The 16,809-nt window shown below is 40.8% G+C and overlaps 1 protein-coding gene across 1 annotated transcript in view; it reads left to right on the top strand.

Moving 5' to 3' along the window:
* GRM8 (glutamate metabotropic receptor 8) overlaps positions 1-16,809 on the top strand; it is a 469,558-nt gene that overhangs the window by 95,491 nt on the left and 357,258 nt on the right. Inside the window, exon 2 of the mRNA XM_044423415.1 lies at positions 10,227-10,443. Coding sequence (XP_044279350.1) covers positions 10,227-10,443 — 217 coding nt within the window. The remainder of the gene's footprint in view (positions 1-10,226; positions 10,444-16,809) is intronic.

The following is a 16,809-nucleotide window of genomic DNA, read 5'->3' as shown; positions in this document are numbered from 1 at the left end:
TGTACAGTTCATGGCAGCTCAGCTCTCCCAAGCTCAAGGCTGTGGCTCTCTTGATGGATTCAATCCATCTCATATTTGGTCTTACCTTGTGTCATCTGCCTTGTCTTCCCCTAGCACGATTGTCTTCTTCAGCTAGTCTTGCCTTCTCATGATGTTCATAAGTATGACAGCCTTGTTTTTGTCATTTTTCCTTCTAGGGATAGAAATATAATAAATGGAAAAAGGAGAAATAAAAGTCTTGGACCTCTGTGCTCTAATTATAGGAATCAATTATGATTTTTCCTTGTTTTTTCCAGTAACTGATGGCATGGGGCCTTTAGGCCTTGAACTACCATTCTATCCTCAAAGAGAATTCTTCTAGACTTTTGTTGTGTAAACAGCTCTCATTGAGCTACCTTGCTCAAATAAGAAGGTCAGGATACCCAAACTTATCACTGACCAGTGATCAAAGAAAAGTCTGGAGGTTTCCAGCAGTAGAGGAAGTCTGCATGGGGCAGAAACCTGGCCATGATCACCAAACACTGGAATAATAGCAGGGATCCCCAGGAATTCAACTTAGGAATGTGTGGCAGTGAACCACACTTGAGCCAATGGGCTTTGGACAGATTTCTGAGCTGAGGGCTAAAAGCAGGCCTAGTTTGTTCCCCTTGGCCCCGCTGCTGCCCTTCCTGTAAAATTGCTTGAAATATTTGCATAGCTGAGAACTGTGTACCTCTAGCACAATTTGTGCAAATCATGATTAGTGCAAATCAGGGCTGACTTGCCACATGCTTGCTTGAGTCATCTTTGATTTTAAATAATTAAAGAAGGATGGAAGCACCCTCCTCTCACGGCATGTGCACACAGTCTACCCTGGCTACCTTGAATGTTCCGGTAGTTAATATCTGATTTGTGCAAAAATTTGGGCTTATTCTCCCCAGTTGATGACCATAGGGCTAGGTTTTTTTTTTAAATGGTCCTTTAAGAAAGGTGCAGACTTGAATCACAGCAGATTGAGTGAGAGGCAGCACAGAATTGACAGAAGAAAGTACATATGGCTGAGTTGAGAAAATTCATTGGGTTTTCATCCCCGACATCAGATCTTTCATGCATTCCTAGTTTTGTATGCCTTCCAAATGCTGGCACAGTATCTTTGCATGACATAAGGGTCCAAGGAGTGGGCAGCAGGGTATTAGATGGGATCTAGGCAACTGGAACCAAGGGGAAGCAAGTTCAAGAACCAATCCAGTGACAGATCCAAGCCATAATCCAAAAACAGGCCAAGATCAGAACTGGGAGTACACAGTGGAGCTAGGTGATGTGTTGTCCATTAAGGAAAACAGTCAGAGCAGGGCAGAGATCAAGAAGCAGGTACATTGGAGAAGAAGCCTGGAACCAGGAAAATCCAACACACAGAGAAGGGCTTCAGGCACTGGAGACCAGGTTTGCTGGGTAAATAGCTCTTTCCTCAGGGCTTCCAGGTAATGTTCATAAAGGCACCGGCTGCTGCAGTACAGTCTGGGACCAACTTTGCAACTACAAGAGCCAATATTTTGCTGCTATGCCAGCAGATGGCGCTCTGGAGCTGCCCAGATCCTGACAGCACTTCACCACCCCAAATGTGCTAGAAGTGCACAAAACTAGCAGGTGGCTCACCCAGCGCATGAAGTAGCCTCTTGTCCACACACACACCACATCTCTTTCTCCGTGGAAAGGCACAATGATGCATGATTTCTCTGCACAGAGAAAAACATGGATTTGATGAAGGGCTTTCATAGAAGGGCTCTGATCTCTGCTTTTCTCCCCATCCCTGTCAGGAGAAAGTGGGTGAATTCAGTCTTCATTCCCTAAAACTGTCCTGCCCCTGCTCTGCCTCCAAAAGTAGAAATCAGTTATGTAGGATTGGCAGCATTTGATTCTGGGTATGAGGACAGGGCTGTGTGACAAGGAGAAATTCAGCAGGCACAGCATTCTTCATCAGAGAGATGCAGAAGAGGAAAGACTGTGCCTTTTCATTTTATGCAACCTTTCAAAGTGATAGGGAGTGTCCTCAGTGCGGGATCTGTCATGTCAAAGTCGAATAACTATCATAGCCTAACCACATGGAATAGAATAACTGTCATTCATAACCACAGATAGGAAACAGTCACTTCTGTTCTAACAGAGTATATATATTAAATGTATGCCCCAGGCTGCAGTCTTCAACTCACCCAAGCTCAAGGGAGCACACTTCGTAGTAGGAGTGCATAGGATTGCACTGTTAAATCTTCTAAAGATCTGCTCCTGTAGTCCCCTTTCCATTTTCTGACCAAGTATATTCTTCACATCTTGCAGCTCTTTCTAGCAGCTCATTCACAACTTTTGGCTTCTGTGCATGAGACGAATCACAAAGGAGGAAGGCTTTGCTTTAAAATCAGCTGCTAGGGTAGGATTCCTTGAATAGAGAAAACAACAATGATTAAGAGTCTTGCAGCACCTGAAAGGATAATTTGCTGGGGCATTAACTTCCGTTAGCATTTTAAATATAGTCCATAAGGTGTGACAAGTTTGTCTTGGTTTTGCTGCAAGATACAACCAATTTCCAAAATGCTTGTGCTTTTGTAACTTGTAAACCAGATTCAGTTCATTCTAACACCAGCTTTTAAATTTCAGCAGTTGTCTTTTTGCATTTCCAACAGCCTGAGCAGTGACTTCCCCCAACAAATAAAATAAAATATCAAGAGTTTTGCTCCAGCAGCTTTGGATCGACTATGAGATTTTGCTACATTGGGTACTGGGAGCTACAGGAGTATAATACATGAATGAATGATAATGAAAAACCCTTCCTTAACCCAACCACCAGGCCATTTTAACTGAAGTAAAGCAAGTCGGATGAGAATTGAAGTATGAGCATAAAGTAAAGCAAGTCTTGCCTTCAGTCAATGGAAGTTGGCACAGCTGTGGTTCCTAATTACACATGTGGTCCCTGCACATTCAGGGTTGTGCACAGGTGTCCAACCCATGGAGGGCAGGTATGGTGGGGGCATGTGGTTCATTTCTGTAACCTCTCTCTCCCCAAGCTGTAACTAATGAGTGGAGGAAGGTGTGAGAAGGGGCTTCAGCAGCCTTGCCTCATTCTCAAAGAAACACCAGTGGTTTTGCAGGAGAATTCTTCAGTCTAGAGACCAGCTTGCTTTGTTCAGGTGCATATAGATCTTAAGTACCACGGAAACATTTCCCGAAAGCCATGATTTGTGAATGTTAATGTTGTCCTAAACTTTTGATCTCCCTCTGAAACACTAGTAGCTGCAAAATCAGTGTTAGGTATATGGTTTTGGTGGGTTGTTTTTATTTTGAAAGGCCTTTTCTGGTGTCAAGGAGTTATTGCTTTGACTTTCCTTTAATATGGTGTGAAGATTGCCCAACTCCCCCTGGGAGTTATTAAGCATGCTTCAAATCATACAAGCCCAAATCTTTAAGGGCTTTTAAAGTGTTACCCTACACACACGAGCAGAAAAATACCAGGAAACTTTCCTAACAAAATCTGCTGTAAATTACTACAAGACTCTGACAAGAAAGAAAATTGAGTATAAAAATTCTATCATTGGCCTATTGTACCATAAATCTTCGGACAGGTTTTTGTTGCGCTGGCTTGCACTGACTTGTACTTGACTGAAATAAAGGTTGATGGTATTTCACAACTATTAATTGGAGCAAAGGGACTGGGGTCGTGGGGGTGTATGAGAAGAAGAGAAACAAAGTTAGGATGGGCACTGTAAATATTTTGAACGTTTTAGAGTTGTTCCGATCCCACTTCTTTTGTTCAGTCCGATACTGATATTTCTAAAGCTGTTGCTACTTTTGCAAATAACATACAATAACAAAAACATTTTTAAAAATCCAGTCTCTACTTTTGCTGTAGGTATAACAATCAGATTATAAACTCAGGTAGCTAATTCATAGAAAATAAAATGCATCTGTGTTTGATTGAACTGAAAACTGGAATACATTCCCTGATTCACCCGCTGGATAAGTTTGTGCTTTTTCATGGTTTCCCAAATTTTATCAATCAGATATTGTTTAGAACAGCCTTCCCCAACCTTGTGCTTTCTAGACATGTTTGGACTGCAACACCCAGAATTCCCAGTCAATGGCCCTGCTGGATGGAAATTCTGGGAGTTGTGATCTGAATGCCTCTGAAAGCCACCAGGTTGAAACAGAAGGTTATCTGGACTCTTCCAATTGGAATAATGATTGACTGATAAAATTGGAAGTACAAGTACATCAGGCAATGCAATATATGTCAGAGTTTAGACTTCATCACCCAGCGTTCCTGACTGTTCACCGTAGTGGCAGCAGCTTCTGGGAAATTAAGTCCAAAATATCTGGAGCTCTACCTTCTGTTCACCTGTGATATATGCAGCCACTGCTCTGTGCAATTGTGCCTCAAGCTCTTTAAGCAACTTTTTATGAAGAAGCAACGTTTTAGGAGCAACTTTAAATAAAATGCAGAAAAAATCCTGTTATCTTCAGCAACAATACTGAAGAACTTCTGCATTGTTGAATGTTCCCATTAAAGGAGGAACTATGATCAGTCTGTCCACACCTCTTCCAATAGTTTAAATGTATTACATGAAACTTTTCATACATACTATAAAAATTGGTATTGTGCTTCTTTTAGATTGTTATTGATTGGTAATGTTGCAAAAGAGGTCCAAAGAATAGTTTTCAAAAGACTCACCTAACTCATTCTCCAATTCCTGAACACAGAAGGAGATGCACAGAAGGACCCAAAACAACAACAACAACCATTTAGAGATATTATAAATAAATGATATTGGACTTTTAGCCATGGAATCGGCAGCACTGATGAAGGATTTAGAAAGCAGTGACTGGGTGTTTGACTTCTTGCTTGATATGAGACTGGCTAAGAAAGTGATGTAATTGCAAGGATATACAGTCGGCAAAGTTGGTTCTGCCTTTTTCAAGGCTGTTGCATGGGAGAGAGATTTCCCTTTATCCAGGAAGTCAACAGTCTTGATGCTTTTGATGCTCTCCAAGCTTGAAAGCCTTGAAGATTGCTATGTGTCACAAATTCTGGGTGATGCAGCACTGACACTAATGGAGACAAACCAGATGCCAGTATATTTCTCCTTACATTTCCAGGTGAGTGCAGTGACTCTAATCACCAGGTATTCAGGGATGTACTTAGGTCTGTCACTTTATCTGGCCCATGTTGAAATGACTAGAATAGCTTCCCACACCTTCTTTTCTATGTGCCTCAATTAATGAACAGAGAAGGGAATGTGTCCATCCTATTAAAAAGGGGGTGGAAGAAAAAGGGGGAGGGAAAGGAAAAATCTATGTTGAAGAAGAATAAAGCATAATTTTAGATGGTACTGAATGGCCTGCTTTTGATTCATCCATTTCTTTTATGCTTACTTTTTGAAAACTGGAGGAATTGCTGTTAGGAAATCAACTTTTGTCAATCCCTCAGGACCATGATTCTTCCAAATGTTTTCTTCAGAGACTCCAATCTAATGAGTTGTTAAAATACTGTAAAAAACTATCACAAAATCATGATAATAATTATTTTGCTTTGCTTAAATTTCATGATGGTGCATTTTTTGATTGGTTAATTTTTCTCCCCCAACAACGCTGGGGATGTAAGTCAATTTTGTACTCTTTAATGATATGACCAGCATTCAAATATAGGATTGTACTTATGACAGAACTACATTCAGTGTAAAGTCTGAAAGGACCTATGCATTTCATTTGTGCAGTGTAGACTCTTGGGAGAACTTTTGAATCCACCAGAGTCTTCAGTTGTAATGACAGGGGCCTATGCACATACAGTTTGTGTAGGCATAAGCTAAAATGGTCCACGTTCTTCTGCTTTGTAGACCATCCACATGTCAAATGCATGCAGCCTGGGATCACCAGGTATAAGTGAAATTAATCATGCTGTCCCTGATATATGCAATCTGGTCTCTTTGAACAGTTTCTGGTGTTCCTCAAGGCAAAATGTTGGACAAAAACAGCTGACTCTTCAAAAGTAACTTTCCTTTTCTTAATACTTCTGAAGAAAGGGAAGAGAAGGGGAAGGAAAAGGAATGCAGAGAGGGTTTGGTTGAGTAATGAGGAGGCCCTTTTAACCCTAGGACACATTTTACCAGGGAATTTCAAATTATGGGGCTTGGAGGAGGACAAATATGGAATGATGAGATGGCTCTAGTTCCAGTGGTACTAGGTTTCACTATAAAAAAGCCTTAAATTGGTTTTTGTTCATGACTTTCTATCCATTTGAAACTTTTCAGGTTTCTTTCCCAGAGAAACTATGACTGTGTACCATTTTTATAAACTTACCTCAAGAAAAAAACAAACAAGAGGAAGTGATTCTTCTCTCCTCATTTGAAGACTTCTCTTTTGCATAAGCCACTCCACGTATGCTCTGAAACCTTACAGTTTCTTACTTGGGGTCACCTTGGTGCAATCTGTCATTTTAAGAAAAATGATCCAGGGGCAATATAGGAAGTTAAGCTTGTACTCTTTTGCAGCTTTTCAAAAAGCAAAGAAAAGACACTGCAACTTTTCAACTGAAATATTGCACGCTTGAGCTCTTCCAATGCAGCAAGTGGTACTGCACATTTAACTATTAACAGCAGTTCTCTTAAAACACTAACACTATAAAGGTTAACCTTAGCAGAAAAAAGCACCGTAGCTCATTTTGGCAGTGGTTGCTGGTCCTGAAAATATTATGCATACCTGACATAGAGTTAAAACAAAGTTAAAGTTTAGCTCTGCTCAACTTGGAAGCACAAAGCCTCCAATCTGGAACCCCAGTTGAATTGGATGACTTCTGCACCAATCTGAACAGAAACATTCAATTTTCTATAGGGCTGTATTGGGGTCTCAGTCAACTCTTGTGGTTGGCACACACCTTGTAGCCCCTCTATCCTTTGAGATTTTAAGGCTTTTCATTGGAAAGCTTGCAGGAAAAAGACTAGGTTTGCATTCCTTAGAAGCCATGGGGAAAGGAAACTGTGGGAGGGAAAAGCACGGCACAGGTAGAATGTTGAACAAAAGAGAACCAACTCATTCTGTGTTTCTGGAAAGAAACCTTTAAAAACCTTTGTGGAGGAGAGAGGTTTCCTCAAACCAAAGAGAACAAAAAGAAATCTAGTCTACTGAACTCATTAGCCATTGCTGCCTGAAAGGGTTGTATGACAGAAACAGTTCAGGGCTTCTAAGCCACAGAGGTTGCTGTGTGTGTAGACTGGATGGAGTTCCCTGCCTTTAATGACTGTCAATGGCTCTAATGCACTGAATGGAACATTTCCCACCTCTACCAGGTCTCCGGATTGCCCCATTCAGAATTTTCGTTGGGCATCTTGGTTCAATTGCTTGGTTAGACTCAGCAATCAGTCCTGCAGGTTTCATGCTTTGTTTATCAGTGGGAATGCTTTCAAGGTCAGTGTGTGTAAATGAGGGGTTCTTGCCCTGGTTGATCTTTGCTCAGTCTTGCTTCTGGAAACTCTAGTGTCAAGGCATGACAGTCATGCCTGAAAAATAATTGCTGCTGAGACTCTTGGTAACATCTGAATTGGAAGGGCTGTGATGGACTCAATCCGCAAAATCAAAGCAAGGCACTGAATAGTCCTACTCTTCACTATTTGAGAGTCAAGGAGTTGAAGCCCTTCTATTATTCAGAACAGCTCTGTTGGCCAACTCTGAGAAGATGCCATTGTGATACAAAGGAAAGCTTTCTCTGTCCCCATTATAGCCATAAAGTAGACTCCAAAGTTTCATATAGCCTGTGTTTGACCAAATCCATCATACATCTTCCACCACTTTTGCTCTAGTTATCACCCCATTGCTTCTCAGCTGTCAACTCCTCAGACTGCCAAGGAGCTCACTTAGATCTTAACTTAGGCAAGATGACACAAATGGTTTTCTTTCAAAACGTTCTGTGCTCCTAAATGCAGATGTTCAATGCCCTTCCTTTCTACATAGTTATGCATTCCCACGAACAAATGAAAACAGTAAATTGGCCCTTAAAATATCATGAAAAAGCAGTGGGCGGGTAGAGATTTGGTTAAGGTCATGCAATATCAATGATAGGTATAGGATTTCAGCACTTAATCAAAAACATTTCTATTTTTATTTTCTCTTGTTTTGACATAGTTTAGTGGACCCTGTGGAGAATTTAGGGAAATTGCGCACTTGCGCTGTTTAGAATGGGTGTTTCCATTGCAGCCATTGGGAGAAACATGATTTTCTGTCCTTTGTACTGAAGGAAAATAACTGCTTGAAAAATGGTAGAATCTCCCTGAGGTACAACAAGATTGAAGTGAGTGCTTTCTCACCTTTTTTGAATCAAGAAAAAAATATGTAGGTTAAAATTGTTTATTTCCTACTGTGGTTTACTTTAATCTAAGGCAGGGCTGGACAACTTGGGGAGCTGAGGGGCCAATTTTGACTGCAGAACCACTCAGAAACTACTATGAAAGCTTGCTGTACCACAAAGCTTACTTAAAAAGAAGAGAGATCTGGACAATTAGATTTCTTTTGTGGTTTTTGGTGGTTCTTATTTTTGTCACTGTTAGGCATTTCAGCAGGGACATATGACCCATGGCCTCTGTGCAGCATGACAGTATCTTCTGGGGATTTAGGAGACTCTTGCTTTCAAAATGAACTAGTTAAATATCCACTTCATCTTTAAAGTTGATGACTTTACTTCTATTGACGCTAGAAGAATATATATCTTGAAGTGTGAGGTCCTTGGTCAGAATGCAATCCCTTTGGAAACAATACAAAAATATAGCAACTTTGAGCAGTGCAGGATTTCAAATTAATGTTGTAAGAAGAGGAATTTTGCTTATGTAAAATAATGCAATGTATCTAAGGCAACATAAATATACAGCATACATTGCATATAATAAACAATAGTTCTTGTTTGAAACAGTGATGAGTATAAGTTGACATTTCTTTTGAATTCTTCTTTTGTCTTTATAGAACACACAGATAATGATAGCACAGGGTGTAATTGCATTTCCAAAGTATTTGCAATATGTGCTCAGTTACTTAAAATCAGTGGAATTTGCTAATGTGAGTATATGGAAAGGAAACTATAGCATAATTTTTTGGTTACATCCCCCTCACAAGATGGGCATGATTTGTAGCTACACAAGAAACAAATCTCAGCCATTACTCTGCATTCAGGTTCAGAGAACCTGAAATGTACATAATGGAAAACTTTCTGTATAACTTTACTTAATCATGAGTGAAACTCCATATGGATAGTGAAAAACCTGCTGGAGCAGGACATGTTTGATTACTTACAGTATAATCCTGTTTATTTTATTAATGTATATCTCACATTTCCACCTAAAATGGTGGAAAGGAATAATAGAATGATACAAAACGTAATTCAAACACAACATAAACACATATATTAGAAACAATTAAATGCATTTTGAATTAAGCTTCAAAGTTTACTCCAACATAAGTGTGTGCAACCCAGGTGGACAGAAGTTAGACAACAAACTCCTGGTTGATCTCTGGAAGATTTGTAGCAGGTCATCAAGAATATCTGACCACCTAAGTTAGAAACAATGGACTAATAGCAGTAATTGGAAAGCCTATACCAGCAAATTCTGCTGATGGAAAGGAAAGGCTGGTTTTGGGGTGAAGGACATGAGCACTTGGATTGGGTATTGATCACTATTTCTTGTACTAGGTATGTGCTCAGAAGTACCCCATCCCTTAATTGTATGTCCACTCTACTCTTCTGCATCTGCCACCAGTTGTTGGATCTGAGGATTCTAGTAAAATACAGAGTAGGTCCTGCAAGCTTCAAATCTAACCACCTCTATTTAGACTAAGACCACAATTGGTTCCATGCCTTGCCCTAATGTAACTGTTTACATTATTGCATTAAACAATAAAAGCATATGCTATTTTTAAATGGAATTACAAAATAAGACAGCATTACATTCTGATGTTAACAGTTAAGTTTGATTATTTGTTCTTCTTGCTAAAAGAAAAACAACAATATGTATCTTATTTACTAACCTTGATATCTGGGAAACCACAGAATTATTTACGATTTTCTTTCTCTTCTGAAATTGAGTAATAGTTTGCACTTGGAAAAATGCTTTTTTGGTTGTTGGTTCTAATTTAAAAGAGGCTGTTTTTTTCCCTTTGTTATCAATCTACTGACTATACCTCAGACAGATGAAATGCACTTTTATGCTGCTTGATTGCAGATACCTCAAATCAGCTATGCATCTACAGCTCCAGAGTTGAGTGATAACACCAGGTATGACTTTTTCTCTCGTGTGGTCCCGCCTGACTCCTATCAAGCCCAAGCCATGGTTGATATTGTGACAGCACTTGGATGGAACTACGTGTCTACACTGGCTTCTGAGGGAAACTATGGGGAGAGTGGTGTTGAAGCGTTCACACAGATCTCGAGGGAAATTGGTAAGTGGACATTTTTTGAAAATGTACTTGGGACTGATAAATGGGTAAACTTAGCATCCCTTTGTTGGGTCTGCCTGATCTGTGAATAGTTACGCCATTGAGGGAAGCTGAATCTGTTATGAGTGGTCGTGTTTATCCTTGTTCAAAGCATCCTTTTAGGGGGCAGTTAGGAAAAAGCCAAACTGGGATGAGGCCAGTCCTATGCCTGTGTTGGGAGCTTGTGGTGGGAGTTAAGTCTTTGAGAGAATATTGGTATGGTGTTTAGGGTATGTCTGCACTGCCTATTACCTCGCTGTGCAAGAAGTAATAGATCACATAATAGCCAAGGCAATCTTATAGCCAACCATGATGTAAGCAGGGAGTCCCTTCAAGTCTGTATCCTGGTGATGTCATGATGAAGACAGTGGCTTGCTGCACAAATTCTCCAGTTCAGTTCTGAAATGCAACTTCAGCCCAGTACAGATCCTACAAAGTGGCTTTGATTTTCTTCTTCTTCAACTGTGAATCTATTTTTCACAATTACAGTACTCTTACATTGCCAAATGCTGCTTCCAAAATCTACTTGGACAATGCCCCCAACAACAGTGAGAGAAATGTGTATGCAAGAGATTGGGGATTTTAAGCATATGAGTTGGAAACCTTTCCCATAACAGTTCATGAATTTTTAAAAGTATGATGATCTATTTTTCCTTTACTTGAGTAACTCATGACATACCCTAGTTATAAATTTTAGGATGAAAAAGAACTGCAAAGTCATTAGAATGAGGTATGTGTGATTTTTCCATTACTTTGATCTTTTTATCTGGAAAATTGCTTTTTATCTGGAAAATTGGTTTGCTTTTTGTCTGGAAAATTGAAGGACAATAGATTTTTAGTCACTTTTTAATGATGAAAAGAGTTGTAGTGAAGTTGAGGTGGTCTAGCTGTACCATCTTTCAGGGTTCAGCAGTGAACCTTAATCTGCTAAATAATGCTGAGGTAACATATCCGAAATAGAAAAGGAAAGGAGAAAAAAGAACATAGACAAACCTGCTATGCTTCCTCCAAGGACTTCGAAGTGACTTGCATGGATGATGTCCAAATATCTTTACAAGACTATCCTGAGAAAGCATGACTGGCATAGAACAACCTAGTCTTTTATGGCTGAAAAGGAGCTGACACATGGTTACTTCTCCATGGGGAGCCCCTTCAATTCATGAGGATGCACAGTTTTGTTATTTAAGCAAAATGCAGTTATTATATTTGGGGCACATGCTAGTAAGGACATATTTTCCATCGTGATTTTGAATCACACACAACTGCAATTGTGGGGGCAGTAGGAGAAATGGAAAGGTGAAGTTTGCAAACAAGCACGTTATGTTAACTGCTAGCTGCACAAATGTGTAGAGTATGTGGAACATGTTTGGAACGGTGCATGTCAGAGCCACTAGGAAGGGATGCCTCCTGCTCAATGCACACTTCAGAGTGATCTTCAGCTGTCAATTTGAGCAGGCTATGCAACAGTAGCCTGACTGGGTGTAACAGATGGATGGACAACTCCGGTAAAGATGACATTACTGAAAAAGCAGAAGGGGTGACATCATGTGATCAGCTGAAAATGTCAGCCACGTTTCTTAATAGCCAAATAATGTGTACTAATCTTCACATGCCTCCCATCATAATATCACTTTCAGGGCCAGCTTCAGGTTTTTCAGCAAGACACCATCAATGGAGTCCCTGCCTTAGGGAGTCCTTTGTGTTGATGCTGCAGCAACCAACTGCTCTTTCTCCTCAGCCTTTCCATCCCCTTTCCTGGGGGAGAAGTGAGAAAGTTCCCAGTGGGATCTACTGCTCCTCCTATAAACCACTATCATTGTTAGGTCTAGAGTGAGAGACAGGGAGGCTGCAATAGTGAAGAGAAAGAGCAAGTCTAGGGTGCTCTTGTCTGGGGGCTCCTGTTGAGGGGCACGCCCTTTGATGACAGCCCTGATCCCAATCTTTAATAAAGGGACATCATCTCAGGATAGTATTCAGCAGTCTATGGATTTGATGGTTTGCAGTTTTAAGGGAAAAAGAGTTCTGCCAGATATTGAATAACTTGCTAATAAACCAAAAATAATAGAGTCAGGTATTCATCTCATGGCTTTTTAAAAAATGTATTGCTTTAGGTCATGATTATTTGAGCCTTTAAGAATGCTGCAAATACATAGGACTGTCCTTTCTACTTGTCATTTCCTTAAATATGCAGAACAGAAATGAATGGACTCTCAACTGAAATGCAGCATAATGAAAAGGTCAATGCGAGACCTCAATAACATGTCACAGGCTTATATTAGGTATCTGCCAGAATCACATGTAGTACACAGCCCAGATGAATATTAATATTTTCTTGGGCAATGGTTGTAAATGGAACTGTGAAACTACTGATTCTAAAATGCCAAAATGTGAAATATTGTTTGAAAGCGATGTCGTGGGTTTTTGGCTTTCGCTTTTTGACTGGACTCAAGCTCTTTATCATTTGGGGTTCTATAAAATCTAGCAATGCAGTGGAGTGGAATATAATTAGCTTGCCTTCCTAAGGTACTAATACCTTTGAGCAACTAAATAACAATCTGACTGTATAAATGACATATAAAGTAAATCCCATCTATAAATATAGGTTTCTGTTCAGTGCAGTGCCAAGGCACTGTAATTTATTGCCCCTTCTTCTTCTCCAAAGGGTTTCCCTGCAAGCTGGAGGAACCTCAGGAGAGAGCTAGAGGTGTGGCAGGTAAACTGCCACGGCAGGGGCAAAGTAGGAAGAGGCAGTTTGCATGGCTTTACAATGGAGATCAAAGTGAGATAGAATTAACAGATACGGAAATTTTGACCGATGGCTATTTGCCATATGAGCTAAAGAAAATCTTCATTTTCAAGGCGGTTTATCAGCCCATTGTCCATTCCCTCCATGTGGGCTCTCTCTTAGGAAGCTGGATGGGAAAATGATGCCAGATTCAACCAGATTTATCCAGCAAGATAGTTCCTGTGCTCTTATAAGAACCGCATAACGTAAGTCTATAGTCATATGGTAAATTTAGGAGAGATAGATGTACACTTTCTATCAACAGCCACCCCACCTAACTACACAGGAGAGAGAAGGGAGGCATTAAGATCTACTCCATTTGTTGGGCTTTGTTTCTTTTGTCAGCAGCCATTTCCACTTAGAGAGGCAGGGAAAGAGAGAATAAACAGCAAGATGTACTCCACTGGTGAAGGAAAAAGGAGAAGGGGAGGACAGAGGTTGAGGTGGCTAGATGGGGTCACTTGCGAGGTGGGTGTGGGGTTGGGCGGAGTCCAGGGGATGGTGGATGACAGGAGAACCTGGAGGATTGTTGTCCATGGGGTTGTGAGGAGTCGGACATGACTGTGACTGAACAACAACAACAACACTTAATGTGCTCTATATTCTTAACCCATACCTTAGTGTTCATTTCAAATGTTATACTGTACGTGACAACTCCCACAATTTCTCGCCATGTTGGCTGGGACTGATAGGAATTGAAGTCCAAAACATCTAGAGGACGTTGGATTGGGCATTGTAATGTCTTATAATGTTAGAGTCTTGTGAGAAATGAATTCTAGACTCAGCTGTCTGGTGTTGCTTGGAGTATGCGGTCAGAAAAAAACAAACAAACAGGGAGTCAGAGCAGAAGTGAGTCCTTCCAGGTGGAGGAGGTCTAGCATCTCCTCAGGATGCCGAGTGTTGCCCCCTGGCCTCATATTTAGGCAGAACCCATGGCTTGGCCCTGAAAAGCAGCTGACTATCATCCAGATGTTGTTGTTCGCACCAAAATCTCATCAATGGAGCAGATTCTTCCAGCACTCACGGCTTGGAGCCCACTATATCTGCCTTCCGCTGACATGATGGAACCATGAAGTGTTGATCTGCTCAAGACAGCCTGAAGACAAATTGCATTTTTCCCATCTCTAACTGCATTGCCAAGCATGGTACTTTTCCAATATTTCCTTTCTCACTAGTTCATCAACATGTTTGCTGGTAGATTGAAGCCTCTTTCTCTCTAATCTCGCTCTCTTTCACACACACACCTCATTTGAGCATTGTCTGTCCCAAGAAAGTGACAGGCAGCCTCTGGTTTGCCAGCAGGAAAAGAGTGGTGCTTGGCCTTTTGTTTCTCAATGTCTGGCAGCAAAGAATGATTAAACAAAATCTCTCTAGGGTGCCGGCTTTTTGCTTGGTTCGGTTATTGCAACATTCTTATTACAAAATCCAATCCTTCCCCTTAATGGGATGTGGAATGCTGGAGGACAGGTTTTATCCCTGCTAGTGGCTAGTGAAGCATCAACGTGAGTCTTGATGGGAAGTAGCTTCCTCTTATGACAGGCTGTTAAAGGAGAGAATAAAAACGACAAGGCAGAACACTCCAGCTTATTATTAAGGGAAAACATTTAGCACCTTTTGAACTCTTTCTTACTCTTGGCTCATAATACTGAGAGACTGAATCACCTGGAAATGGGAAGGTGTGATGCAAAGGTTTGCAAGCAAGGCTAAATATTGTGGAAGGATCTGGTGTAGTGGCAAGGATTAGTGCTGGGGAAGGAAAACATGGGACAGTCATATAACTTGCATGAGGATCTAACACTCTTTGGCTGTGCAGCAAGACAAGATGAGGACAAAGGTTTCGAATAAAAGTGACAACAAATGCTAAAGAGCCCTCAGCGGCTGTACTTAAAGTGCTAAGGTGCAATATGTATACAAAATTCATGCACAAATATTATTCTGAAGAGTACACTTCTGCAATGTATATGGAATAAGATCCTGTGTTACTATATAAACCTCCCAGATCCAGCAACTGAAGTGCACATATGTGATGCTGTAATGAAAGCAAAGTTCTAAATTCCCAAAGAGGAAAGTGTATATTTTTAAGGAAATGACAGACTGACAAAGAGAGTAGAACAGGTAGCGTCTTGTTTCATTGCACTTCATCCAGTGGAGCCATTGCATAATGAAAGTTCTTCCTCCGCAAAGACACTTCTTTCAGTTCTTTTCCCAGAAGGCCCATCAGCTGCCTAAAAGGCAAGATCTTCTTAAAGCATCTTCTCAAATGTTTCTTCATTCTCTTTGGTAACATCAAGCCTCTAGAGAATCAACCAACGCTTGCTGGCTGCTGTTCAATATTATAACAATTGTGCCATCTTTAGGATTTAGGATTTGTCGTGTTCTCCTCCTCCTTCCTCTGCCATCCTTCATTTCCTCCCCTTGCCATGTCATTTAGCAGAACTCAACATATTTGTTGGAGCCATGCCAATTAGAGATATTGGAGATATATATGGTTCATGTTTCTGCTGACAAATGGCATTACTAGGATTGTGGGTAGGGAAACTTAGCATGAGGGACTTTGCTTAAGCACTGATTTTATTTTTTCTAAAGATGAGGCCCAGGAGGCTGCAGAAGCTCACCATGATGATGCGACAATTATCAGATATAGTATATAGACTTCTCTGAACTCAATTGTGTGAAAGAAAGCATACAGGGAAGGAGCCAGAGCAGGAGTGAATCCTTCCAGAGTCAAGGAGGTCAAACATCTTCTCAGGATGCCAAGTGCTGCTCCCTGGCCTCATATTCAGGCAGAGCTCATGGCTGGGCTCTGAAAAGCAGGTGAATGTCAATGGAGCTCTCTGAAAAGGGAAGCATGAAAATTCATGTGAAAAGGTTAAAGCAAAATGGGAGAGATTATTCTCGCTGTGTGTTGATATTAGAATATTAGGGAAGGGCTTGGCCTAGGATTACTAGGTGGAGGGGAAGCTTGAACTTGGAAGGTAGTTTCAGTTGAGCAAAGGTGGTGGAAAGAGGGTATGGAAGGGCTTTAATTCTTTGTGGTATACTTCCCTGCCCATCTCCCTGACAGGCAGAATCTTGTGTTGTTTTTCAGGATCAGTCCCATTATGGGGAGAGAATACAGGAGACTTCGGCCTGCCTGCAATATGCTGCTCGTTGACAAAGGTACAGGCTTAGTGGAGGAGGAGTAGGCAGTTTCTAAAACAGGGATAGGACAGTATTGGATCCTGACACACCAAAAGCACAAACCAGCACTAGGACAATGTCATTAGAGCTTGCTAAGCAAATGGAAAATGTGGTGCTTCTCACTGAAATTCATCCAGAAATTACACCACCAGATTTCATTGGCTGTCAGAAGCAACCCCTTCCTCCATTTAGAATGGCAGAAGAGTATTCTGTCCCACAGTTCTTTTGGGCTCCTAGGCAATTATTTTACCTTTCACAGCAGAAGCTTATTTATTTAGTACATTTATATCCCACCTTTTTCTCCCTAGAAACTAAAGGCAGACTACAGAATTCTCCTCCCCCACCTTCTCCTCCTCTCAATCTTA

Source organism: Varanus komodoensis, unplaced genomic scaffold (genome assembly GCF_004798865.1).
Source record: "Varanus komodoensis strain SLA01 unplaced genomic scaffold, ASM479886v1 scaffold13_3, whole genome shotgun sequence".
NCBI classification, from domain to species: Eukaryota; Metazoa; Chordata; class Lepidosauria; order Squamata; family Varanidae; genus Varanus; species Varanus komodoensis.
The sequence above is the reverse complement of the archived record's forward strand: the minus strand, read 5'-3'. Positions and strand labels throughout refer to the sequence as shown.